At 49.6% G+C, this 27,914-nt stretch overlaps 1 protein-coding gene across 9 annotated transcripts; it reads left to right on the top strand.

Moving 5' to 3' along the window:
• Nucleotides 26-27,914, top strand: KYAT1 (kynurenine aminotransferase 1). Of its 9 annotated transcripts, XM_018055925.1 has the most exons (15): nucleotides 69-159; nucleotides 4,016-4,077; nucleotides 14,931-15,131; nucleotides 17,458-17,546; nucleotides 19,692-19,842; nucleotides 23,113-23,262; nucleotides 23,343-23,429; nucleotides 23,670-23,798; nucleotides 25,399-25,519; nucleotides 25,857-25,933; nucleotides 26,063-26,152; nucleotides 26,303-26,489; nucleotides 26,569-26,648; nucleotides 27,197-27,283; nucleotides 27,372-27,914. In XM_018055925.1, exons 3-15 carry the CDS (start codon nucleotides 15,036-15,038, stop codon nucleotides 27,435-27,437), a joined length of 1,410 nt encoding a protein of 469 aa, XP_017911414.1. In that variant the 5' UTR covers nucleotides 69-159; nucleotides 4,016-4,077; nucleotides 14,931-15,035; the 3' UTR covers nucleotides 27,438-27,914. The 9 variants fall into 9 exon arrangements, with proteins under 9 accessions (XP_017911422.1, XP_017911414.1, XP_017911421.1 ...); XM_018055932.1 differs by lacking the exon at nucleotides 14,931-15,131 and having other exon boundaries at nucleotides 72-159; nucleotides 17,488-17,546; XM_018055930.1 differs by lacking the exon at nucleotides 14,931-15,131 and having other exon boundaries at nucleotides 72-159.

Genomic DNA, 27,914 nt, shown 5'->3' with positions numbered 1-27,914 from the left:
GGGGCGCTCTTCTCCTCGCCTTCACCCGCTCTGCTCCCGGTTGGCGCCATGTGGCTTTGGGGCGGAAGTAGCGGAGCCCTGGTTCCGCCCCCTTAAAGGGACAGGGATAGCTGTAACCTTCGGGGCGTGGGGACGAAGGGTGAAGCGGCGGAGGCGGGGGTGAGTAGCCGGTGCTGGAGCGTTGTTGCCCCGAGATCAGGTGCCGAGGAGGGAGGGCCTGACAGCTGGTTCCGAGCTTGATTGTGCCAGACTACTCGCTGCGTTTGGTGCTGCTGGTATAGCGGAGTGGCTACGCCGGAAAGGTTGACCTCAGCCCCTAGCTGTTGCGCGCGCCTCTCGCCGACCCGCACTCGGACACTGGGATCCGCCAGGCTGGTCCTCTCTGCATCCCCATCCCCCGCCCCACCCCCACTCGCGCGATCGTACGGTACGGGTGGGGAAGAGGGAGCCCAGGGCGACTGGGTGAATTCTGGGTGGAGCCGGGGCTGGAACCGGATGCTGGACTCCAACTTGACAGCTCTAAGTATCCCAAGTCCTCGAAGTTCCCAGATTGATAATAGTAACGGCAACCGCGTTAAAAGAGAATCCTTACAATGGAATACTGTGCCACCGCTAAAAAAAAAAAATGTTCACCATGCACTAATAGGGGACCGCTTCCAAGATACCATAGATGGAAAAGTGAAGGGACGAAAAAAACAGCGTTGATCGCTGCTACCGTTTGTGTGAAAGAACGTGAGTGGGGGCGTGGGCGTCTGCCGGTATGTGTTCATTCAGTTCAGTTCAATCGCTCAGTCGTGTCCGACTCTTTGCGACCCCATGGACTGCAGCACGCCGGGTCCCTGTCCATCACCAACTCCCGGAGCTTACTCCAAATCATGTCCATTGAGTCGGTGGTGCCATCCAACCATCTCGTCTTCTGTCGTCCCCTACTCCTCCCGCCTTCAATCTTTCCCAGCATCAGGGTCTTTTCCAATGAGTCAGTTCTTCGCATCAGGTGGCCAAAGTATTGGAGTTTCAGCTTCAGCATCAGTCCTTCCAATGAATATTCAGGTCTGATTTCCTTTGGGGTGGACTGGTTGGATCTCCTTGCTGTCCAAGGGACTCTCAAGAGTCTTCTCCAACACCACAGTTCAAAACCATCATTTCTTCGGTGCTCAGCTTTCTTCACAGTCCAACTCTCACATCCATACATGACTACTGGAAAAACCATAGCTTTGACTAGGCGGACCTTTGCTTTTCATATGCTGTCTAGGTTGGTCATAACTTTTTTCCAAGGAGCAAGTATCTTTTAATATTGGCTGCAGTCACCTTCTGCAGTGATTTTGGAGCCCCAAATAAAAAGTCTGCCACTGTTTCCACTGTTTCCCCATCTATTTGTCATGAAATGATGGGACCAGATGCCATGATCTTAGTTTTCTGAATGTTGAGTTTTAAGCCAACTTTTTCACTCTCCTCTTTCCCTTGCATCAAGAGGCTCTTTAGTTCTTTGCTTTCTGCCATAAGTGTGGTGTCATCTGCATATCTGAGGTTACTGATATTTCTCCCTGCAATCTTGATTCTAGCTTGTGCTTCATCCAGTCCAGTGTTTCTCATGATGTACTCTGCATATAAGTTAAATAAGCAGGGTGACAATATACATACTCCTTGACATACATACAGCCTTGACATACTCCTTTCCTGATTTGGAACCAGTCTGTTGTTCCATGTCCAGTTGTATGCAGGTCAAGTGGTCTGGTATTCCCATCTCTTTTTTAAGAATTTTCCACAGTTTGTTGTGATCCACACAGTCAAAGGCTTTGACATAGTCATTAAAGCAGAAGTAGATGCTTTTCTGGAACTCTTTTGCATCTTCGATGATCCAGCGGACGTTGGCAATTTGATCTCTGGTTCCTCTGGTGTGTGTATCACCCAGCTAGTGAAATGCGCAAGTAATTAACTGTGGTGGCCTGGGACAAAGAACCAGGTCCTGGGTGCCTGGACAAGGGGGAAGAATTAACTACCATGCGCACTGGTTGGTTAAAAATAAAATGGGATGCTGAGGATATTAATAATAACTGGCTTCCATTTATATCCAGTGGTGCCCAGTGCTAGGTTGCAGCTCTCCTGCTGGGAAGTCTTGTATTTCCTCATTATTAAAGCAGAAAACAGGCTCAGAGATCAGAGACCTTTAGTAATATCTTATAGCCAGGATGTGGAAAAGCTGGAATTTTAGCCCGGGAGCATTTTACACTAATGCCATTCTTGCTCATCCCACTGCCTCCTGAAAAGCATCTTTTGTTGTCAGCCTTACAGCTCTCAGCTTGGGACCTGGCACCCAGCAGGCATCCAGTAGCTGTTCATTGGCTGTCTATTGACTGAGGAAGTGAAACAGACAGGCAACAACAAGCAGTGTAGAATGAAAAGAGGCACAGATTGGAGGCCAGCACCCAGACTGGAGTCCAAGACTTGCCTTTTCTAGCCTAGAGTTTGGACCTGGCACATACCCCCCTGAGCCTCCATGTCCCCTCCTGCAGAACTAACTATGATTGCTGACACTGAGTGCTCCCTCATGTCCTACTTTATGCCTTACACACAGATTAGTCCCATTTTACAGATTAGTAAGTGAAGTACAGAGAAGTTAAGAAAGTTGCCCATCGCAGCACTGTAAATCAAGTATACTTAAAAAAAAAAAGTTGCCCAAAGGAGGTCCTCACTTCCCAACTTCTAGAAAGGTTGTTGAACTCCTCAGTCTCTCCCTCAGCCTCCTGGGACCATCAGCACTAATTCCTTGAGACACCTCAGGTCAGTTAGTTGAGCTGCCAGAGGCTGAGGAGCTGATGGAGAACAGCGCAGACACAGTTCCTGTCCCTAGAGTCTGGTGAGGGCAACAGACAACGCAGCTGTTGGCATCTGTGATGAGTACTGTGGTGGGTGGGCAAGCTCAGGCCTTGGGAGCACAGAGGACGTGCCATCTGGTTCAGCCCCAGGGGAGTCACAGAAGGCTTCTCAAAGGAGGTAACATTTAACCTGACTGAAAGATGCATAAGCGACTTCCCTGGTGGTACAGTGGTTAGGAATCCACTTTCTAATGCAGAGGACACAAGTTCCATCCCTGGCCAGAGAACTAAGATCCCATATACCTAAGGGCAGCTAAGCCCATGCTCTGCAACTAGAGAAAAAAAAATCCATGCCTTGCAACAAAGACCCAGCATAGCCAGAAAAAGAGAGAGAGAGAAAGATGCATAAGGTATCTAGGAGGAGAAATGATGAAGCTGGGGCCTGGAGCAGAGACACATTCATACCTGAAAATAATTGACACAATCAGAGACTGTGCAGGTTAGAAATGATCTGTCTGGTTTCTGCCTAAATCGGCTTTTTCCTCCTAGACAGTGCCTCCTCATGGCAACATGAGTGCCTCCAACATGGCATCCCACTCTCCACACTGCACTTAACCTTCCACATCTCCGAAGCGGAGGACTCCCTAATGTCATAATCCAGCTTGGGGCAACAAAGGAATGCAGGAGGGTTAGCAGTGAGACCTGGAGGAGGGCATGGCAACCCACTCCAGTATTCTTGTCTGGAGAATCCCCATAGACAGAGGAGCCTGGTGGGCTACAGTCCATGGTATCGCAAAGAGTCGGACACGACTGACCAGTTAAGCACAGCAATGAGAAAGTCCTTCATACTGATGCCCATCCCCCCATTCACTCGGTCCCTGGGTGGCAGCCAACTTGCTGACGTAGAAACTCTGCCCATGTGAACAAAGCTGTCAGCACGGAAATGTTCCTCCTGTCTTCCTGGCCGTTCGTGCTCACCTGAGGTGTCAGGTCTCCCACGTGCTGGGACATTTAGCTGGGTACACCCCTCTCCCAGCCTTCTGTAGCCAGCAAGCCAAAGTCACTCCAGCTTCAGCAAGGGATGAATCACCGTTACTCCTGCCCTAGTAGACCTGGAGCCACTTCCCACTCTCAGATGGCACTGCCCGCTCCCTGAAATATTTTCCGAACACTCATCTCACTTCCTCATTCTTGTACAGTGAAACAAGCTTTGGATTCATAGCTGAGGTCCTGCTGTGCTTTCCCAGGACTTTCACTTTGGGTAAGTCATTTCCCCACTCTGACAGTTTCTACGTTTGTACAACTGATATGACTCTCGTCTTTCTGCCAGCGCTAAATATATACACATGTATTGTTTTCTCCTCCATGTGTAAAACTGCCCCAAAGAGTGAGATTTCAATTTTTGGATCTGGATCCTGTGCCAGGAGGGAAAAGGAGTGGCCTTTCTACTGTGTAACTCACTCAGGCTCCCCACCCACCAGCCCCTCTGGCCTGGGAGCCTACAGTCTCCAGAAACCATTTCTCTCTCTTTAGCTAATTCCAAAGCCAAGGGGCGAGCGTGCGTGCTAAGTTGCTTCAGTCATGTCCAACTCTTTGCAAGCCTATGGACTGTAGCCCACCAGGCTCCTCTGTCCATGGGATTCTCTAGCAAAAATACTAGAGTGGGTTGCTATGCCCTCCTCCAGGGATCTTCCCAACCCAGGAATCAATCCTGCATCTCTTCTGTCTCCTACATTAGCAGGCAGATTATTTACCACTGGCGCCACCTGGGAAACCCAAAGCTAAGGGGGAACTGTGTCTGAGTCAGTGTACTTGTTAGAGCTGCCCAGACAGATGTAACCTCCCTTGGGGCAGAACCATTGATTCAACAAGTTTTCATCAGACAGTTGTCTTGGAGGGACTCTGTACATCCAAGACAAACCAAAAGATAAATAATTCATTATCTACAAGAGATTTTATTGTCCTACTTGGTTAACTAATTTTTACGGAAAGTCTTAGAGGTTTAAATGTTAACAGTTTGCTGTCATTGACAGGTTAAGTGGACCAGGAACCTGTGCTAAATGCTTTCTGAGGGTGATTGCATTATTATTTATTATTGTCCCCATTGCACAGATGAGGAACCTGAGTCTGGTTGTGGCAAGACTAAGGTCTTATATCTCGTTCAGAGTGGAGCCGGGACCATTTTATCCAAGCTCAAGTTCTAAATCCAAGCTTTCATCTTCTGTGGTTGTTGGTATAACAGATTGGTCTTGCCTCCAGAGGTGCCATGGTTTGTGTTTTCTCAGTACTTGGACAGGGTAGGGGAGGAGGGGGATCTTCTGACATATTTAGGCCAAGGATGGTAAACATCCTTCTAGCCACCGTGGGAAGATGTAGATCTTCCTGGTAAAGAACTGACTCAGCCCAAACACCAAGTGTGCCACTATTGAGAAACATGAAAACCTGACACCCTTACTACACACAATTGGCGTAGGTGATGTGCAGCCAGGCTGTAAAGCCAAAGCCACCTTGCCTGTCCTTGCAAGCTGCCATGCAGGGTGGAAGCTGGATAAGGCATGGCTCGTGTCGCCAGGGCTGATGGTCTCCTGGATGCAGGGGAGCTGACAGAGGCATCAGCACCCACCTCCCAAAAGGATTTTTGTGGGAGACAGGTTTTGACTTTGGAAACAGGTAAACCAGGGGTTGAATCCCACCCAGCTCAGGCTCTCTCAGCTGACTGAGCTTTGTTCATTCTCTTCTTGAGCAAAACAGGGACAATGACACCTTCCTGAAGGCTGTTGTGAAGATGAGTATTTAGCACAGGAGTCAGGCACATCATAGATGATCTGAGTTCTGGAGAGGGCCCAGACTGACCCAGGAGACTTCAGAGCCGGGGTTCAGCCCTGCTAGGGGGTCAGATTAAAAGGCCTGTCAGACAGGATATAGCTTGAGCAAAGGTGGGCAACATCTATTCAGAAGCAAAGGATTTATGTATTTGAGAGTGGAGAGAATACAGAAGCTGCAGCGTCTGGACTTAGACCTGCTCCAGAGGCCAAGTTAGAAGGCTTTGGACTTTATCCGGTCTCCCTCCAGGCTGCATCCAGCAGGAGGTGTAGCTGACATCAGCAGCCAGAGGATTGGTCACTGAAGCCTGTCCCGAGGGGTCATCCACCCGCTGTTCACAAGTCTTGGTGACTTCTGGCCGAGACGGTGGCCAATAGCTGCTTAGACTGATGGAGGCGTGTACTGGGGGAGGCACTGACCGCTGGGCACCAGCCCCTTGCCTGGCAGGCAGGAAGTCTGAGATCTTAGATGCCTTGGAAGCTGCCCAGAAAGGTGTTCTGAAGGTCACCTGGTGCGTTTAAGCTCCCTTCTCCAGGCAGGGTTGGCCTCCCTCGAGCTGCCTGCACTGCAGCACTTCTCAGACTAAATTTTAATAATAACAATGATACATTTCTGAAACACTGACTCCTTGCCTGGCACCAGACTAAGTGGTTTTCATGTGTTAACTCATTGACTTCTCACTACAACCCATGGACCAGGAACTATCATTATTTTCATTTCAGAAATGATACTCAGAAAGGTTTAGTAACTTGCCAGAAGTCATACAGCTAGTAAATGGCTTCAGTCCAAGATATGATACCAGAATTTCACTGCCTCAAAAATAAATAAATTAATTAAATAAACAAAAACACCGCCTCAAAAAGAAAAACAAGAACAGTTTTTTTCCCCAGGTAGTGCCATGGTAAAGAAATCTGCTTGTCAATGCAGGAGACACAGGTTCAATCCCTGGGTCAGGAAGATCCCATGCAGTAGAAAATGGCTATCCACTTCAGTATTCTACCAGGAAAATTCCATGGACAATGGATCCTGGCGGGCTACAGTCCATGGAGTCACAAACAGTTGGACTGAACAGGCCTGCCTGCACATACACACATGGAAGTTTATAAGACCCTCCCCAACCCAATCCCAGGGAAATAATCACTTCATAATTTACACACAAGCATATACAGTACATAATGAGGCAGTCCTTGCTTTCCAGTATAGTTAAATAACACCAGTGTCCAACTCTTTGCGACCCCATGGACTGTAGCCTTCCAGGCGTCGCCATCCTTGAGAATTTCCAGGCAAGAATAGTAGAGTGGGTTGCCATTTCCTTCTCCAGGGGATCTTCAGGACCCAGGGATCAAACCGGGGTCTCCCGCATTGCAGGCAGACTGTTTACCGTCTGAGCCACCAGGGAAGTCCGCAATAACACAGTTCAAATTTCATTTGCCATATTATGTTGCTGCTGCTGCTAAGTCGCTTCAGTCGTGTCCGACTCTGTGCGTCCCCACAGATGGCAGCCCACCAGGCTCCCCTGTCCCTGGGATTCACCTATGATTAATTGCACCAAATATGAACTTTGCTACTACTTCTTCCGTCCACAAATCACTGCGGAAATGACAGATGCACTACGGTGAGTGACCAATCACATCACGTCTTTCAAAGCCTGTTGTTGATTGGTCAGTTCAGTTCGGTTCAGCCGTTCAGTCGGGTCTTACTCTTTGCGACCCCATGGACTGCAGCACAGCCAGGCCTCCCTGTCCATCACCAGCTCCCAAAGTGTACTCAAACTCATGTCCAGCGAGTCGCTGATGCCATCCAACCATCTCATCCTCTGTCGTCCCCTTCTCCTCCCGCCGGCAATCTTTCCCAGCTTCAGGGTCTTTTCCAATGAGTCAGTTCTTCGCATCAGGTGGCCAAAATATTGGAGTTTCAGCTTCAGCCTCAGTCCTTCCAGTGAATATTCAGGACTGATCTCTTTTAGGATTGGTCACCATGCGTGTTATTCAGTTCCTACACAGACAGCAAAGCATGTGGTTTGTGTTGCCTCCTGTCTCCTAGTGATAAACCCATGTGACATTTTACAAAAATGTGTGAGCAAAAGAATAGGAAATAGCTCCCCCAAAGAGGGACTTGGGCCGCACACATGAAAGCGCAGCGCAGACATGCAGAGTGATGAGACTGAACGTGCAATCCGAATTGAAGATAAATAGAATGATTTTTTAAACAGCTGGCAAGGACTTCTCTTGCCAGCAGTTAAGGTTCAGAGCTTCCAATGTAGGGGGCATGAGTTCAATCCCTCATCCAGGATCTAGGATCCCATAAATCGTGTGACGCAGATTAAAAAAAAAAAAGAAGAAGAACAGCTGGCTCTGGTGTGCTGCGATTCACGGGGTCTCAAAGAGTCGGGCACGACTGAGCGACTAAACTGAACTGAACTGAACTGAACTGGGAATGTTGAACCCGCAGCGATTTGCTGTTCCAGAAGCTCTAACTATGCAGCCAGGGAAACTTAGTGAGGGCACATCATATCGACACGTGAGTGAAAGCGGTTCTGGCAAAAAGGATGATGTTGTCCCAAGGAAATGATGCCAGCAAAAACACCACATTAAAGGAACTGCCAGATACATTTCATAGCATTGAAAGTACAAAGGATAAAGTATTTTAAGTTGATCTGAACTTACAAAGGAGTGTGATGATTCACCGATGCATAGAGAAGATGCTGGTTCTGTATCTGAAGCTACACAGCTGGAAGGCAAGCACTGTTTCAACGACTCGATAATTTTCCCCAGATTTATTGAAGTATAATTGACAGATAAAATTGTAATATGAAGTATACAATGTGATGATTTACTCTGTGTGTACTTGGTGAAATGACTCCCGCAAACAAGTCAATGATGCCTCCATTACCTCATGTAGTTACTCTTTTTTTAGGGAGAGGATCTACTCTCTTAGCAGATTTCAACTAAACAACAATAAAGTATTGTCTGCTGTAGCCACCAGGCTATGCATTAGATCCTCAGAATCATTCATCTTGTAACTGAAGTTTGTACTGCTTAATCAATCTCTCCCTGTTTCCTCCATTCCCAAGCCCCTGGCAACCACCATTGCACACTCTGCTTCCATGAGTTCAACTTTTTTCTTTCTTTCTTTTTTTTTTTTAATTCCACATATAAATGATATTGTGCAATATTTGTCTCTTTTCTTTCTGGCTTATTTTTCTTACCGTAACATGTTTCAGTTTCATCCATGTTGTCACAAATAGCAGGATTTCCTTCTTTTTAAAGACTGAATAATACTCCATTGTATATTCATCCATACCATATTTTCTTGATCCATTCATCCATCAACAGACACTCAGGTTGTTTCCAAATGTCAACTCATGAAGAATGTGGCAATGAGCACAGGAGTGCAGATGTCTTCTTGAGATAGGACTTTCTTCCTTTGGATGTATACCCAGACGTGGGATTGCTGGGTCATCCTTGATACCTTTTTACAATGAAAGAAAATACTTGAATTCTCAATGTTTTAATTTAAATTACACTAGCAATTTAATAAGTATTAAATGTAGTATTATTAGTTTCACTACTTTTTCACCTCCCTCTACATTTGTAACAGACCATCAAGAGGTTTGTTTTTTTTTTTTTAAGAAATCTTTATTTCATGTCTATGATGTGTGTGTGAGTGCTAAGTCACCTCATTCGTGTCTGACTCTTTGCGACCCCATGGACTGTAGCCTTCCAGGCTCCTCTGTCCATGGGATTCTCCAGATAAGGATACTGGAGTGGGTTGCCATGCCCTCCTCCAGGAGATCTTCCCAACCCAGGGATTAAACCCGTGTCTCCTGTGGCCCCTGCATCATCTAGAAGTTTTAATGCTTTGACAACACCTTTGAAAGGTCACTGAACGATCATAATTTTTCCCATTATTCAGTTTTCTCTGCACTACTGCAGCTTGAATGGTTATTTTCACAGTCTCACAGCGCAGCGGGAAGCGAGAACTATGTATGTGTATGCGTATGTACGCACCACCACATTTGTATCTGTATAATTTAAAATGCAAGCGGAGTATGTTGTCTTCCACATGCCTCTTTTTTCTTAACATATATTTTGCATCGGGTCTTAAGTTGCGGCACGCGGGATCTTTTGTTGTGGTGCCTGGATTCTCTAGTAGCACGCAGGCTTAGTTGCGTGTGGGATGTCAGTTTCTCAACCAGGAATCAAACCTACGTTCCCAGCAATGGAAGGGCATAGTCTTAACGACTGAACCACCAGGGAAGTCCCCATACATTTTCACAATTGAGGTAAAATGCACAGAACACACAGTTAACCATTTAAAGTGTACAAGTCAGTGGCAATTAGTGTATTCACAATGTTGCATGACCACCACCTCCCTCTAGTTTCAAAATATTTCTAGTGCCCCAGAGCTGCACCCTGTGTCTACCAGGCAGCCGCAGATTTTGAACCAAGTGGCCAGGAGGTGGTGAAGGAGGGGGGTTGCCCTAAGATTAAGTCCATCTGGGCGAGTCAGCAGGGTGTCAGACACAGGATGGGAGCAGGCACCCCTGCACTCGGCCCATCTAAGGGAACCACCGATCCCCGTTCGCTCAGGATGGTGCTAGTTTCAGCACTGAAGTCTGGTGTCCTGAGAAACCCCTCAATCCTGGGCACGCGGGATGGTTGGTCCCCCCAGAACAGGCACGGCTGTGCCCTCCAAGGCCAGCACTGGGCTCACACCAGGCGGTGCACCTCCCATCCTCTGCTGAGGGGCCTTGCAGGCCAGCACTTTCTCCCAGACACTGGGTGGAATGCCCCTCCTCAGATAATAATCGCACTTTCTTAGCCGCAGGGAGTAAATCAGAGGGTGAACTCTGACTTCCCAGCCCCTGGAATCTCCCAGCTCGCCCCCACGGGCCTTTGCACCGCCTGGCATCCTTTCCCTTCCTCTGGGACTGGGCTTGAAGGCCACGCCCTCCAAGGAGCCCCCGGGAAGGCCTGCCCACAGGGGTCATGCCCCCAGCGCCCTCTAGTGTCCAGTTGTATTAGTCTCCTGGGCGTCTGTACCAAAGTACCACACACCGGGTGGTTCTAAATATAAAGAGAAATTTTTTCTCTCATCGTTCTGGAGGCTGGAAGTCCAAAATCAAGGTGTTATCGGGGCCATGCTTTCTCTGTTGGCTCCAGAGGAGAATCTGGTCCATGCTTTTCTCTTAGCTTCTGTGCTGTCAGGAGTCCTGGGTGTTCCTTGGCTCGGAGACACATTAATCTCTGCCTCTCCCACTCCAGTGTCTTGCCTGGAGAATCCCAGGGACGGGGGAGCCTGGTGGGCTGCCGTCTGAGGGGTCGCACAGAGTGGGACACGACTGAAGCGACTTAGCAGCAGCAGCAGCAGCGGCTGTCTTCACATGACCTTTCTCCTGTGTGTCTGCATTCTTTTCTCTTCTTACAAGGAAACAAACTGTACTGGCAACCGTCCACTCTGATCCATTGAGACCTCATCCTAAATTTTTCAAATATTTGTTTATTTACTATTATTACTATTTTTTGGAGAAAGGAATGGCCACCCACTCCAGTATTCTTGCCTGGAGAATCCCATGGACAGAGGAGCCTGGAAGGCTACAGTCCATGGGGTCACAGAGTCGGACATGACTAAAGTGACTTAGCATATATGCATTGCTATTTTTGTCTGGGCCAGTGTTAGTTGCAGCGCGCGGGACCTTTAGTTGCCGCACGTGGGATCTAGTTCCCTGACCAAGGAACAAACCTGGGCCCCCTGCAGCCCAGACTGTTAGCCACTGGACCACCAGGGGAAGTCCCTCGTCTTAAATCTGTTACACCTTCAAAGATCCTGTTCCCAAATAAGGCCACATTCGCAGGTTGTTGTTTCGTCCCTCAGTTGTGTCCAACTCTCTGCGACCCCATGGACCAACCCCAAGATCCCCAGGGGATCTTCCCGACCCAGGGATTGAACTTGCATGTCCAGCATGTCTCTTGCATTGCAGGCAGGTTCTTTACCCCTGAGCCACTGGGGAAATATTCACAGGTTACCAGAGGTTAGGACTTGGACATATCCTTTCGAAGGACACGATTCGAGCCATAAGACACACCTTCGCGTTGGTCAGGAAATCTTGCTGGATAGTAATGGAGACAGTGTCTGTGGGCATCTCTTGACAGGCCTGGTCCACGCTGTGGTCTCAGCGCTTTGCCAGGACCTGGTCAGAGAAGATGCTCCAGAGAAGCTGATGACTGAGTGAGGACCAGAGGAGGACGTGCCCCACCTTGGGGCAGGTGATGAGTTTTCTGGGCTCTGAAATGCTTTGAAAGACCTTGGAGGAACAGGCTGGATTGGGAGCGGAGTTTAGAAGGGACTGGGCTAGGGAGTTGCCTAGTTTAGGCCAGACTTTGTTTCCCTCTTTCTCTTTTTTGGCTGCGCTGGATCTTAGTTGTGGCACATGGGAAAAGATCTGTGTGGCATGTGGGATCTAGGTCCCTGCCCAGGGATCAAACCCAGGCCCCCTGCATTGGGAGCGGGGCGTCTTAGCCACTGGACCACCAGGAACGTCCCATAGGCCAGATTTATTTCTTATAAGCAAGGGCCGACAACCATCCACTTCCTAGAATCTTCTAGTGTGGGCAAGCCTGAGCATTTGTATCCATGACTGGGTTATGAATTACTGTCCTTTCATTTCTCCTCTAGAGTAAAGTTAGAGGGTCACACTGATAGTTATGAAATGTTGTGAGCAGGTAGATTATATTGGACTTGCAGGTTGCAGTCCTGTGTGCAAGGAGCTTGGAAGTCATCACACTGTCCTTGTGAACAAAAAGCTGAGCCAAGATAAAAATTAACAGCTTTTCTTAGATTCATCAGAGAAGTGAGGCCGCAACGCAAACTGCCGCCTCGGGTATGTGAATGTGTCATCTAAGGCTGCTTTCCCAAAGCAGCAGCAGACTCGAGAAGCTGCGACAAAGACTGTCTGCCCTGCAAAGCCTAAAGTATTTGCTCTGACCCAAGGCAGAATCTGTTTGCTGGCGCTGATATAAGACAAGGAAGCTTAACAGACAAGAATGATGAGCGTGGCTGGGCGAGAGCAAGCGAGAGAAACGGTGGTAGGAAATGACCTGGGCCCTCATGTCTGATCTAATATGGCGTCGTAGTATATGCTCGTAGGATATGGTTGAAACTTCGGGTTTTATTCTTAATATGAGGATTTTTAAAAGAAAGAAAGGAAACTGAAGTCGCTCAGTCACGTCCGACTCTTTGTGACCCCGTGGACTGTAGCCTACAAGGTTCCTCCGTCCATGGGATTTTCCAGGCAAGAATACTGGAGTGGGTTGCCATTTCCTCCTCCAGAAGATCTTCCTGACCCAGGGATTGAACTCGGGTCTTCCACATGTAGGCAAATGGTTTACTGTCTGAGCCACCAGGGAAGTCCAGGTCTTAGTTGCGGCATAAGGGATCTAGTTCCCTGACCATGGATGGAACCCTGGTCCCCTGCATTGGGAGTGTGAGGTCTTAGCCACTGGACCACCAGGGAAATCCCAGTGTACAAGTTTTTGTATGGACATATTTTTGTGTTTCATTTCTCTTGGGTATATACCTAGGAGCGGAATTGCTAGGTCATATGCTAACTCTATGTTTAACATTTTGAGAAACTTCTAGACTGTTTTCCACATCCACTGCAGCATTTTACATTCCCAGAAGCAATATACAAGGCTTCCAATTTCCCACCATCCTTGAAACACTTGTAATTATCTGTCTTGTTATAGCCATTCTAGTGGGTGTGAAGTTGTGTCTTAGTGTACCATTTACCTAATGACTAACGATCTTGAGGATCTTTTCATGTGCTTGCTAGCAATTTATACCTCTTTGGACAGATTCAGATTTATACTTTGCAAATACTTTCTCCGATGTGGGTTTTTTCATTTTCTTGATGGTATCTTTTGAGACACAGAAGTTTTTAATTTTGGTGAAGTCTAAATCCATTGTTTCTTTCATTGCTTGTGTTGTGATATATAAAAGCTGCTATATATGGTGTTATATATTAAAAAACCGTCTTCTAATGCAAGGTCAAAAACTTTACTCCTGTTTTCTTCAAGGAGGATTATAGTTTTACCCCTGACTTTTAGGTCTATGATCCACTTTGAGTTAATTTTTTTTTATAAGGTAGGAGTCCAGTTTCATTCTTCTGCATGGGGATATCCAGATGTTTCAACACCAATTTGTTGAAAAGATTGTTCTGTCTTCATTGAATTTTCTTTTCTTTTTTTGCTCGGGGGTCGCATAACTAGTTAGCCTGCCCGAGTCTCCTTCGTTATCGGAATTAACCTGACAAATCACTTTACCAACTAAGAACGGCCATGCACCACCACCCACAGAATCGAGAAAGAGCTATCAGTCTGTCAGTCCTGTCCCTCTTTGAATTTTCTTGGCCCCCTTGTCAAACAGCAGTTGATCAAATAGCAGTTTACTTTTGGGCTCTCAATCCTATTCCCTCGATTTATATGTCCATCCTTATGGCAGTACCACACTGTGTTTTGGGTTCCCTTAGCTTTTTAGTAAGTTTTGAAATTGTGCAGTGTGTCCTTCAATGATTTTCTTCTTTTCTAAGCATTCACGTTTTAATTTATGTTTGTTGAATCTTTTTTTTTTCCCCCTTGGGAGCACTGCAAGGCTTGTGGGTTCTTAGTTCCCTGACCTGGGATGGAACCCGGGCCCTGGCAGTGAAAGGACCGAGTCCTAACCACTGGATCACCAGGGAATTCCTGAATCTCTTTTAAGGCCTGATCAGCTTCAGATTGGTTTTAGCACAGAAATGGTCTACAGGTGGTATGTGTGTTTCCAGAGTCAGGACATGAGGTAGGCCTGGCTCTGTGATGTTAGAAGCCATCCATAATCTTCCCCTGGATCATTTTTAACTAGAGGTGATTTACATTTTGAGGGCTTCCCACATAGCTCAGTCAGTAAAGCATCTGCCTGCATTGCGGGAGACCGGGGTTCAATTCCTGGGTTGGGAAGATCCCCTGGAGAAGGAAATGGCAACCCATTCCAGTATTCTTGCCTGGAGAATCCCATGGACAGAGGAGCCTGGCTGGCTGCAGTTTGTGGGCTCGAAAGAGTTGGACACAACTTAGCACTATCTTTTTCTCTCTTTTTCTTAGCATTTTGAAAGGGTTACTGTGGTTGCTGGGGTGGGGGGTGGTCCCAGGGTTTCAAGGACTGAAGGATAGTCGTCGAACAAAACATTTGTTGCCGTGCCTGGTGCAGAGCGACCACTCGATAAATACCAGCCCTTATTGTTCTTGTTATTAGAGCTGGGCAGGGGGACCAAGTCCTGGGCCCGGAGCCATTTTTCCGGCCAGGGTGTTCTCCCTTCTCTGCCCTTGGAGGGGACGTCGCCCCACTGCTCTGGGAGGCATGTTCAGGAATGCGACGGCCATCTGTTTGCACCTGGTGGGGCCCCTCCGGGGAAAGAAGTCTGGAGCTTCGCTCACCCGGTGTTTGCACCAGACTGTAAGTGCTCTTGCCCCCCCGAGCTCTGCTGCTCTGGCCTGGGGCTCCTGGGATCTGGCTTGGTCCTGGCTTCAAAGCTGTGCGTCAGCCTCCTCTTTCAGGAAGCCTTCTCTGACTGCAGCCTGGGTGTGGGCCCCTCCCTTGCCCCTGCTTCTGATCTAGCTTATAGCTCTGCATCCTTGGTGCTGCAGCCTCCCCATCGGCCCCTAGCCCAGCCCAGGGTTTGGTACACAGTAGGTGCTTCATAAATGCTGGCTGAATAAATGCATTATGCATAAACTCAAGAACAGGCACTGGTTCCTCCCTTATCCAAGTAGTGTGTGATGTACGCAAGGGTCACTCCTTTGAGCACCTCGAGTTTCCCCCCTTTTTCATCTCCTCCCTGAACTCATTCAGCTCGGTTCATCTTTGTTCTCTCTCTGTGCCCCTGTACCCCTCTACTCCTTCAGCCATCTCAACCCTCCTCAAACTCCCTCACTCCAACCTCTACTCACCTCTCCACCACAGCCCCAACTCATCTTCACTTTATTTCCTTAACGTGATGCATACCCAATTCGAAAGCAAGTCCTTATATCCTTGAACCCATAATGACATCAATATTAAGATACATTGTTATTTTAGGGACTAGTAAGGGAGGAGGAAATTGCCTATTAAATTCATTCTATAGGTTCTAAGATACATCTGAAGGTGCAGTTTGCAAAAATACACATTTCAGAATCAAAGATGATATGATCTCCGGACAAAAAGACTTGGAAACGTATACAAGCACACCCATAATTCAATCACCTACAATTCCACCACTCAGAGGGAACCTTTGTTAACGTGTTACTACGTTTCCTTCTAAACTTTTTTTCCATTCACACATTACCATAAAAAATGTATATAGACAAGCATATGCAGGGGTATTTTTTAAAACATAATCATACCATACATGCTATTTTGTTGCCTGTTTTATTGATATCAGTACAGCACATTTATAAACATTCCTCTAAAATGTAATCTACTCCCATATTTTTAATCATAAAAATAAAACATTTATTTTAGAAAATGTGAAAAAAAAATTGTTAAGGAAGAGAAGGAAAAATGTCTGTTTACTCACCAAATAATCACTGCCGTCTAACATTTTGGGGATCACACAATTTCCCTGGCAAAGATTATGCTATCGTTTCCACTATTTCGATACAAGCTGAGTGCCAGGCCTGGCAAGCGGTATTAGGGCCTGGTGAAAGTACAGGGCTGCCAATGTTAGCAAAGTACCCACTGGGTGCGAGGCTCCACGCTGGGCTCTCTCTGAACCATTCACATCGCCAGGACTCCCAGGCGATGGAAAAGCCTGGCTGGTGTACAGACGGTCCCCACACCCTTCTCCAGGCCCAGGGCCAGGTGCTAGGAGCCCTGCTGTTGCTGTCGTCCTGACCCAGAGGCCTGTGCAGCTCCTCTTCTGACCCTGGGCAAGGCCCCAAGTCTCTTTGAGCCTCAGTGTCCTCATCTTTAGATGAGGATTATCATGACCCCTCTGGTAAGCATGCTGTGAGGACTCGGGCTGTGAAGCACAGTGGGTTCAGATATACAGCCAGGGGCTTCACCACCTGCCATCCCCTAAGACTCCAACACACAGGGACCAGGAGGCTCCGAGGGACCACGAAGCCATGCTCCTATTACACTGATGGGGAGACTGAGGCCAGGAGGAGCTAACACACTTGTGCAATATCACCCAGCCACGACGGACTGAGGACCTGAGCCTGATGGTCCCCGGGCCAGGCCAGTGTCTGCGCAGCTGTGGGTGAGGGGGAAGCTGGCCTGGAAGGAACCCAGGGAAGGGGAGGGGTGGTCCCCTGAGCCCCTGAAAGACTGAGCAAGTAGCCCCTTTGCCCGAGTCCAAACATGGCCTCATCTCAAACAGGCCTGAGTCTATCTGTCATGTGACCTTGAACGCAACTGCCTCCCACTCCTCCCTGCATTTCCTCATCTGTAAAATGGGTCAGGTCAGGGGGTTCCGGGAAGTTCATGGAAGAGTTTAGCAAGAAGCCGCTGCCATCACAGTCACCCTATTCCGCTCTCCTGCTTCCTGCTGCTCCTCCTCCCCAGCCCCTCCTGGGTCAAATTTTAACCTGATGGAATTCAGTCTATGTCCCAAGATGTGCGGAGTCCGGGCTGGCAGGTGGGCGAGTCCAGGCTGGTGGCGCGGGGAGGAATCAGGCGCTGGGAGGCTGGAGGAGCCTTGCCCTTCTCCTCCTCCTGGAGGGGCAGACGTGGAGGCTGTGGTCACAGAGCAGTTGCTTCCCGGGGCGAGCCCAGGCTGACTCTCCATTTGCTCTGTCTCCAGCTGACTCCCTGCTTGCTCTGTTGTCTCCAGCTCACCATGGCTAAACGGCTGCAGGCTCGAAGGCTGGACGGGATCGACCACAACCCGTGGTGAGCCAGGCAGGACTGGGGAGGATGGTGATGGGGGTCCCCTGGCTCAAGGATAGCAGGGCTGGCGGTCCCTGGGTTGGCAGGGACTCTGTGGTACCCAAGATGGCTGCATACTCGGACCGGGAGGTTTGCAGCCTCAGCCCTTGAGAGGTGAGACCCCCCCCAGCCACCTGCTTAGGTTTGAGTCTCAGCCTCACCCTGCTTGGCTGTGGCATTTGGGGCCAGTGACTCACCTGCTCTGAGCCTCCGGTTCCAGCTAGGAAATGGAGGTACTTCTGTCTCCCCTGAAGGGCCTTGGGAGGGTGAGATGAAATACTGTGTGAGCCATGGGCACTAACCAGGCACTGGGCTGAGGGCTTTCTGGGGAGGGGGGGTGGTCTTTCATTTCACACTTAGTAGAGAACAAGATAAGCTAAAGAATATAATTAGGTAAGACATGGGCAGCTCCTCACCGACACTTGCAGAGCTTACCATCTTTTCTGAGTTGACTCATTCTACATGTGAAAAACGTACGTGCCCGCTGTCACTAGTGATGCAATGGATGCAATTGAAGATGTGTAAGACAGACTGAATGCCCTTCCTTCTTCCCCCTTCTCCAACCCCTGCTCCCAGCCCACTCCCCCTTTGGCCAAGAGCACAGAGCCACCTCTGTACATAAAAAAGATATCATTGGCTGTTGTTTTTATCCAAAAGAGGACCATCTTTTTCTTTCAAACTCCCCTCCTGTACTGCATTTTGTGTTTTGCAAAAATCTTCCACCTCCATCTTCTCCTCTGATGCTCCCTGGTGTTTGGGATACGGGGGCCAGGTCCAAAGGCCCTATGGTGTCCGGCTGCTCTCCAGGTTGAGCCCCCTGGGTCCAGCTCCCCAGGCTGCCCCCTCTGTCCTCTCTGTGAGGCAGGTGGGCAGGCCGTTGGCCCATTTTGCAGATAAGGTGAAGTCCAGCCCAGAGGAAGGGAATGACTGGCTGGGAGCGGCAGCTAGAGTCTGTCCTGACTCACAGAGGCAGCAGACTCTTCAGCCTTTCATGCCCATTCTACAGAACGGAGGACTGAGGCCAGGAGAAGCCAAGTCTCAGGCGGAGTCAGGGCAGGGCTGGCCTGGGAGGACTGCACAGAGCAGGGGAGCATGCTAGGAGAGATGAGGGCCATGAGAGGCCCCAGGTTCCTGCAGACCCCCGGGTGGCGGCCTGAGGATCTGGCTCCGATGTCCCAGCCACCATGGAACACCCACCATCTGACTCTGCATCTCAGCTCTGCTTTAGCCACTAGTGTGGCTCTGGGCAGGTCATGGGTCTCTCTGAGCCTCAGCAGCTTCATGTCCTCAGAGACCTTGTGAAGCTCTGGAGAGAAGAAGAACCGATTTTAGACATATTTATTGTTAGGCAAATTCATTGCCACCACACCTGACTGCTCTGCCCCCTGCCAACCTGGAGCCATGTGCCAGCCTTTTTATCCAGCTTCTCGGCCTCTCTGCCAGCTTCCCTAAAGAGGTGGCCAGCAGGCAGGCCCAGAAGAAAGGTGGTAGGGGGCCAGAGGCGGCAGATGGCAGGGCTGGTGGCACTACAGTCTGTTGAGAGTCATTCTCCAGGGCCCGATTGTTGCTTCAGACAGAGGTGGACTCAAAAGCCAACTGGGAAAAGCTAACTGGGAGCCATCGGGCAAGTCCCCTGAATCCCACCTTCTCCATCCCCATTGCGACTGAGGAGCAGAACTTGCCTCATAGACTAACAGAGGCGATATGAGCAAATGTTTCAAAGTGTGGCATTAACAGATGCATGAATAGGTCATGAAATCCATTTAGGGGTGCTCAGCAAGTATTTGTAAAGACCAGAGTAGGACAGGATGGGAAAGACTGCCGTGGATCCCACTGGAAGGAGAACGTGGAGTCCCTGTTTGTCCCTCCAGAGTCTGGGATGTAAAAGTGATTTCTTACTGTGGATCGTGATGGAAAGTTGCAGAGGCCCTGGGCTGAGACATGTGACCAGCATGCGACCAGTTATGACCGTAAACAGATCAGGATGGGTGCTAATTATCCAGTTTTTCTAGTGCAAGCCCAACTGCCTTGCTCACCCTGCCCTGGAATGGAGCAGAAATCCAGGTTGTGGTGGAGGATTCTGCTACCCACTCTCTGTTTGTTGCCCAGGGTGGAATTTGTCAAACTGGCCAGCGAGGAGGCTGATGTTGTAAACTTGGGCCAAGGCTTCCCAGACTTCTCACCCCCAGAGTTTGCCGTGGAAGCCTTTCAGCACGCCATCAGCGGGGACTTCATGCTTAACCAGTACACGAAGGCATTTGTGAGTCTCCCAGCCCCTCTGGGGGCCCCCAGACACGGGCCTCTGCAGAGGTCCCAGGGGAGGAAGGGGCAGCTCTTTCTGGAGAGCAGGCCAATCTAGATGTTAGGGTTCACGGGGCAGAGCCCTTGAAATTCAATCCCGCCACGGTTCAGTGTTCATTGACTGTCTCCTTTGTTACAGGCCCTGGGACAGTTCATGGCCTGGGGGAAAGACAGATTTAAAAACAAAACAAAACAAAACCTGAGCTGGGAGATCATGGTCTAGTGGGAACAGCAGACCAAACAACAGAAGCAGAAATCAAAGGTGGTTGATATGCTGCCATGGAGGAGCTTGGGGTCCTTGGGAGCACGAAGGAGGGAATGAAACCTGAGAGATCAGGGAAGGCTTCCTGAAGGAGGTGACACATAAAACTGATGAAAGATAGTTTTTTTTTTTTTTTTTTTTTTTGACTCTAAATCCAAAGTTTGTCTGTGAAGAACCACGGAGTAAATATTTGCCAGCCCTGGAGCAGGTTCTTAAACATTGGTGTGCATCTCACAGTCTGGGGGAAAGTTTCTTCCACTCCCACCGCCCAGAGTCTAGCACTGCCAACAGTGTGCTCCTTTGCTGAGTGTTTAGACTTTTGAACTTTTAACTTTTAAAAATGTTTATATAAACACACACATATATCCACATATGAGATTTGTGTGGCTTTCTGTTATTTTTTTTTATTGAAGTATAAAGTTGACTCTCTGCATCATGTGGCCAAAGTATTGGAGCTTCAGCTTGATTTACAACGTTGTGTTAATTTCTGGTGCTCAGCAAAGTGATTCAGTTATAATATACATATATTCCCATTTTAAAATTTTCTTTCCCATTATAGTTTATCATAGGGTATTGAATATAGTTCTCTGTGCTATACAGTAGGGCCTTGTTTTTTTGGGTTTTCTGGCTGTGCTCAGTCGGTGGGATTTTAGTTCACCTACAGTGAAAGCACAGGGTCCCAACCACTGGATCTTAAGGGAAGGCCAATACTGTTTATAGTATGAGTCCATTTGTGTTAAAAAATCACAAATCTTTTTCTAGAAACATAAACCCACCAAAATTGAATCAAGAACAAACAGATGATTTGAACAGATCTATCACTCCACGTGAAATAGAGTCTGTAATTTAAAAACTCCCTACAAACAAAAGTCTGAGACCAGCTGGCTTCACAGACTGATTCTGCCAAATATACAAAGAAGAACTTATATCGATCATTCCCAAACTCTTCCACAAAATTGAAGAGGAAATACTCCCAAAGACTTTCTATGAAGCCATCATCATCCTGATACCAGAACTAGACAGCACCAAATAAGAAAATTACAGGGCAATGTTTTGACAAACACAGATGCAACAATTTTCAACAAATATTAGCAAACCGAATCCAACAACATGTAAAAAAGATTGTACGCCACATCCCAGGTTCACAAGGATCGTTCAGCATAAGCAAATCAGGGTGATTCACCAAATAAACAAAAGACAAAAACCACATGGCTATCTCAATAGATGTAAGAGAGCATTGGATGAAATTCAACATCCATTCATGATCAAAACTCTTACCCAAGTGGTAATAGAGGAAACATATCTCAACATAACAAAAGCTATCTGTGACAAACCCACAGCCAGTATAATACTCAATAGTGAAAAGCCGAAAGCCTTCCCACTAAAATCTGAAACAAGACAAGGATGCTCACTCTCACCTCTTCTACTCAAGATAGTATTAGAAGTCCTAGCCACAGCAATCAGATAAGAAAAAGAAACAAAAGGTATCCACATTGGAAGGAAAGAGACAAAACTGTCACTATATGCAGAGGATATGATACTATATATAGAAAACCCTAAAGACTCCACACAAAACTACTAGAACTGCTAAGCAAATTCAACATTATATATACAATGTTATGGTACTTGTTTATTCCATTAAATAGTATGAAAGGGGCAACTTTCCAAGTCAAAATAGCCTCATTTTTGATGACTGCATAGTATTCCACTGACTAGAGGTGCCATAATTTATTTACCGAGCCCTGCACTGATGGTCTGGTTTGGCTATCTCACTATTAAGCAATGCCACAGTGAATATTTTGTGTGTACACGTAAGTGAGCATTTATCTCAAATCACAAGAAGTAAAACCAGATAATCAAAGGGAGTAAGCCTTTTAGCCTATGACGGATATCATCAAATTGCCCTCCAATAAGACTTACATTCCCATCAATAGTCTGGTCTCAGAGCTGGCAGGAAAGTCCATTCTTTTACTATCAGTATTGAACATCAGCAATTTTTCTTTCATGACTGCCCTCATTATTTCATTTGGCTATGTGTATTTGTTTTATTGCTTCACAAGAGCTCTTTATGTTGCAATGTTTCTCTCTTAGTTTTCTAACTTTGCTCATGGAATATTTTGATGTATAGACAATGTTCATGTTCATGCAGTCAAATCTGGTTTGGTAAATCATTTAATTAAGTTCCAGACCTTAGGTTTCAGTCCCTCGGCTTACCCTGGAATGTGTTATAAGTGTCCTCAGCAAACAAGCATATAGATCCAATACTCCTCTCCAAGTGAGGGGTTTCCAAAGCTGCGCCATAAACCCTCAGTCTTGCACTGCACCTGCCATGACCTTGGGCAAGTCATTTCCTTTCTCTGGGTCTCTTTTTCCACCTGTTAAATGATGGGAATCAAGCAATGTCTCTCTTGCAAGGCTGCCAAGAGGCTCAGATGGCACAAAAGTCCTTCTTAAACTTCAAGAAAGTGAAAGTGGCTCAGTCATGTCCGACTCTTTGCGACCCCACGGACTGTACAGTCCATGGAATTCTCCAGGGCAGAATACTGGAGTGGGTAGCCTTTCCATTCTCCAGGGGATCTTCCCAACCCAGCAATGGAACCCAGGTCTCCCGCATTGCAGGCGGATTCTTTACCAGCTGAGCCTCAAGGGAAGTCCCTTAAACTCTCTTAAACTTAAAGGGAGATGTTTAAAGCTTGGAGTTGTTGCTATTTTGAGGGTTCCACTGGACTGTCATTCGTGAAGGCATACACTCTGTCTGGTTCCCCATCCATCCCAGCCCTGGGTGGTAGGCCTGGCACAGAGCAGGCTTCATGGCAAGGGGTGGTGGCGGAGGTGAAAGAACCCACCCCACAGAAGCTGACTTGACCCCCAGGTTTGCTGCTGAAAGATGCTAGAATTGCAGAGAGTGTCTGAACAGGAGGGTGGGCCCAGGCTGAGCCAGGCGCCTGACCCGTGCTGTCCTGGCAGGGTTACCCACCCCTGACGAAGATTCTGGCCAGTTTCTTTGGGAAGTTGCTGGGACAGGAGATAGACCCACTCAAGAACGTGCTGGTAACCGTGGGTGCCTACGGGGCCCTGTTCACAGCCTTCCAGGCCCTGGTGGATGAAGGAGATGAGGTGAATGGGCAAAGCCCGGGCTGGGTAGGGGTGAGGGGTCCGGGTGGTGCCAGCCCCAGCTCATCTGACCTTTGTACTAGGTTATCATCGTCGAGCCTTTTTTTGACTGTTATGAGCCCATGACATTGATGGCAGGGGGTCGCCCTGTGTTTGTGTCGCTGAAGCCGGTGAGGATGCTGGTTGGGGTGTGGGTGGCCAGAGAGGTCCAAGGAGTGTGCTGGGTTGAACCCGGGGAGGTGGAAAGAAGGAAGGAAGTGGAGGAGGCCAGTTTCTCCAGGATGGGGGGAGGGGTGTCCAGAGCCCCAGAGGAGAGCCGGTGGAGACAGATGCCTGGGAGGGAGGAGCCGAATTCCTACAGATGAAAGTCAAGGAGTAAGCATTGCCACCCTGCCTCCCTCCTCTTGCAGAGCCCCCCCCAGAAGGGAGAACCGGATTCCAGCAGCAGCTGGCAGCTGGATCCCACAGAGCTGGCCAGCAAGTTCACATCTCGCACTAAAGCCTTCATCCTCAACACACCCAACAACCCCCTGGGAAAGGTACCTGAGGGACCTCCTCCCCGGGCGCCCCTCCAGATTGGCTTGCGTCCCTGTTCTGTTACTCGTGTGCTGCCATGGGACCTCAGTTTTCTTATCTGTGAAGTGGGAGAGCTAACTGCGGAGAGCTCTGAGGATCGAGGCTCCTGGGGTCCCAGGGCCTGGGGCAGGGATCCCCAGGGAAGGTGTCAGCGGTAGTGGGCTGGGCTGGAAGCCTCTATTACTCCCCCACAGACCCGGACCCGAGACTTCACCGCTCCACTTTTCTCATCTTTGAAATGGGAACATGACAGAACCGATGTCAAGGAAGACCCAGTCTCCCACCTGTTTCTCCTTTACTGTTACCATTATCACACTCGAAGCTGCTGACACCAGATACACGGGGTTCTTTTTTTCCCCCCACTAAGCAGTTCTGTGAGACCAGCTGGGTGTCCCACAAAGTTCAATTCCATTTAATTCAGTCCTGACACTGTCTACCTGGAGATGGTGTCAGCTCCCAGCAGTGAAGGGCCCAGTCTAACAAGGCTGCCCCCCACCCCACTTCAGACACCAACCGCAAGTCAGTTCGTCACCTGTGCTTCTGACGTGTGGCTGTAAATCTGAGACGCCCACAACCCCCTCTTCAGGTTCAATTCATCTGAGTGGCTCACAGGACTCAGGGACACACCTACTAACAGTTCTCAGTTAATTAAAGGAGATGATAAAGGATACAGATGAACAACCCGGTGAAGAGACAAGTATGGCGAGGTCTGGGCGGTGCCCGAGAACAGGTGCTTGCTTCTGCCCCTGTGGAGTTGGGGTGCGTCAGCCTCCGGGTGCCCGCGTGAGCTCATCCACCTCTGCAAGCTCCCCAAACCCCACCTATCAGGATTTTGATGGAGGCCTCAATTATCAACTCCATTTCCAACCCCTCTCCCTTCTCTGGGGAAGTGGCAGGAAGTGGGATATGGGAGGGGGCTGAAAATGTCAGGCTTCTAATCATGGCTTGTGTGGTCTCTCTGGTGGCCAGCCTTGATCCAGGAGCCCACTTAGAGTCACCTCACTAGAACAAAAGTGCTCCTAGTGCTCTTATCTCTTAGGAGTGTACAGGGGCTTCCATTGCCTGTGTCAAGGTCAGGATCGAGGACCAGACCTGAGAGCAAAAGATGCTTCTAGTGCTCTTGTGCATGCGTGCTCAGTTGCTTCAGTGTGTCCAGCTCTTTGCGACCCCATGGACTGTAGACGACCAGACTCCTCCATCATGGGATTCTCCAGACAAGAATACTGGAGCGGGTTGCCATGCCCTCCTCCAGGGGATCTTCCTGACCCAGGGATCGAACCCGCATCTCTTATGTCTCCTGCATTGGCAGGCAGGTTCTTTACCACTAGCGTCACCGGGGAAACCCTCCAGTGCTTTTACCCCTTAGTAGTTGCAAGGGTTTTAGGAGTTCTGTGCCAGAAACTGGGGCAGAGACCAATAGAGATATTTTCTGTTATCTCACAACTGACCTCACAGGGTCACTGTTGCAGGGTTAGGAGAGGGCAGAGAAGCCCTTGGCACCGGCTTGGCCGTGCGCTCGCATTGCTCTGAGCTGGCCTCTCTGGTGGGGGACGGTCCCTGCAGGTGTTCTCCAGGGAAGAGCTGGAGCTGGTGGCCAGCCTGTGCCAGCAGCACGACGTGGTGTGCATCACAGACGAGGTGTACCAGTGGTTGGTCTTCGATGGGTTCCAGCACATCAGCATCGGTGAGCCAAGCCGGCCAGGGCGCCCCGTACCCCCGGACCTTTGCGGCAGGGCCTTGAGCCCAGTCTGGTGTCAGCGCAGGTCTGGTGATTAGGACCAAGGGGTCTGGACCCACACAGGTCAGGTGACCTGGGGCTGTGACTTCACCTCTCGGGACAGGGGAACACAGTGGCACCTACCTCCCGAGGTTGTCATGAGGAGGGGCTCAAATAAGCCTTGGAAATAGCTTAACACGGAGTGGAGTCCGCGGCACTGAGAGCCTGGGTCCCTGCTAGGACCCAGCCCCCACTCCCTGCCCCCACTCCCGTCTCAGCAGCCGCTCTCTTTGATCTTGGGCAGCCAGCCTCCCTGGCATGTGGGAACGCACCCTGACCATCGGTAGCGCTGGCAAGACCTTCAGTGTCACAGGCTGGAAGGTGAGAGAGTATGGGGGGATGGGGAGCCCTCCCTCTACAATCGTTGGCGGTAGAGGCTGGCCTGGGAATCCGGAAAGGGTTTGGCTGGGCCCCCAAGGGCCTCACCCTCTCCCTATGTTCTTGGTCCAGGTGGGCTGGGTCCTTGGCCCGGACAGCCTCATGAAGCACCTGCGTACTGTGCACCAGAACTCCATCTATCACTGTGCCACGCAGTGCCAGGTGAGGGGGCGTGGTCAGGACTGGGCGTGGCCAGGTGAGGGGCGGGCCCAGATAGGGGTGGGGCAAGAGAGGCCTTCGGCCAGCTCCAAGGTCAGGTCACACCTGACCTGCTCACCGCCCCCCCTCCACCCGCCCCCACGCCCTCCCCAGGCCGCAGTGGCTCAGAGCTTCGAGCGGGAGCAGCTGCACTTCGGCCAACCCAGCAGCTACTTTGTGCAGTTCCCACAGTACATCCAGCGCTGCCGCGACCACATGATACAGAGCCTGCAGTCCGTGGGCCTCCGGCCCGTGATCCCCCAGGGCAGCTACTTCCTCATCACAGACATCTCGGACTTCAGTAAGTGGGCCCGGCCAGGCGGGGCCGGGGCTGGGGCCCTGGAGGCTGCCCAGGACCCAGCACGTCCTCTGTCCCCCAGAAAACAAGATGCCTGACTTGCCCGGAGCGGCAGATGAGCCCTACGACAGGCGCTTCGTCAAGTGGATGATCAAGAATAAGGTGGGCTGGGCCTCTGCCTACGGCTGTGTGTGTTTTACAGGCTGTGCACTGCTAAGGGCGCCTGACCCCCGAGCTGATGGGCCAAAATCCAGCCCGGCCTCTGCCCTGAGCCGTGGTTCACGTTTGTATCCATTTCAAGGAAAGGAGAGCCTGTTTTTAATGTGCTCCAATAGGCCTTGTGGGCTGGCAGGAATTCCTACCGTCTCAGGGCCTCAGTCTTCCCATCTGTACAATGAGGGGTTGGCCCGTTAACTCTGAGGTCCATCCAGCTCAGTGCTACGATTCTAAGACATTTCTTCTATGGCTCTGCCCTGACCTGCCAGGTGATCTTCCTTGCTCTCAGCCGCCCTCTCTCCTCTGTACATAAGGAGGAACTTGGAATGGTGCTTTGGGATGTTTTACCTCTGACCTTGACACAGCACTGGGAGGTGCTGCATTGAAGCTAATTCTCTTTCTCCTTCTTTATCATGGGCCCCTCTGATCCCCTGAAGCCCCCCAGAGGCCTGCCAGGCTGTGGGATGGTTGAGAATGGGCTTCCTCCTCCCCAGGGCTTGATGGCCATTCCAGTGTCCACCTTCGTCAGCGTGCCACACCAGAAGTTCTTTGACCACTATATCCGCTTCTGTTTCGTGAAGGTAAAGGACAGGCCTGGGGAGGGCAGAGCTCGCCAAGCCTCCTCAGACCTGCTGGGGAGAGGGGTAGGATTGATCTGTGTTGGTGCAGGATGAACCCACGCTCCGGGCCATGGACCAGAAGCTGCAGAAGTGGAAGGCTGAGCTCATGCCCTGAGGTCGTGACATCAACCCTGAGCCCTGCCTGGTGCCTGCACATTCTGCGAGGCTCTTTGTCCAGCTCTCAGCCATCCCCCAGGTGGCAGGTAGATGGTACTGGAGGAGCCCGTCTCTGTAACACAGAATGATCCCAGGGAAGAGTCCTGCTTTTGGTCTTTGGGGAGTCGGGAGCACTTCTTCATGGTGCATGGCTCTGTTCCTGTCGCAGAGGTGAGGGAGGCCTGGCTGGGGCCTCTCCCTGGTGCTCCGTGTGCTGGGCTGAATGGTCTTGGGTCCCCTCGCCCCTTCCCAGGCTCAGCTGGGACTCCGAGGGCAGGCTTCAATAATGTACTGGCCTTGGTCCCAGTCCTGGCCCCAGCCAGGCCTCAGACATCCTTCCCTTTCCTTATCTACATTTGTTCTTGGGAAGTTGTATTTAGCTGTGAGTCCTCAAGCCAGTACTTTTTGCCCATAATAAAGTTTTAAGCTCTTCAGA

Source organism: Capra hircus, chromosome 11, assembly GCF_001704415.2.
Source record: "Capra hircus breed San Clemente chromosome 11, ASM170441v1, whole genome shotgun sequence".
NCBI classification, from domain to species: domain Eukaryota; kingdom Metazoa; phylum Chordata; class Mammalia; order Artiodactyla; family Bovidae; genus Capra; species Capra hircus.
Note: the sequence above shows the minus strand (reverse complement) of the source record. Positions and strands in the feature narration are given on the sequence as shown.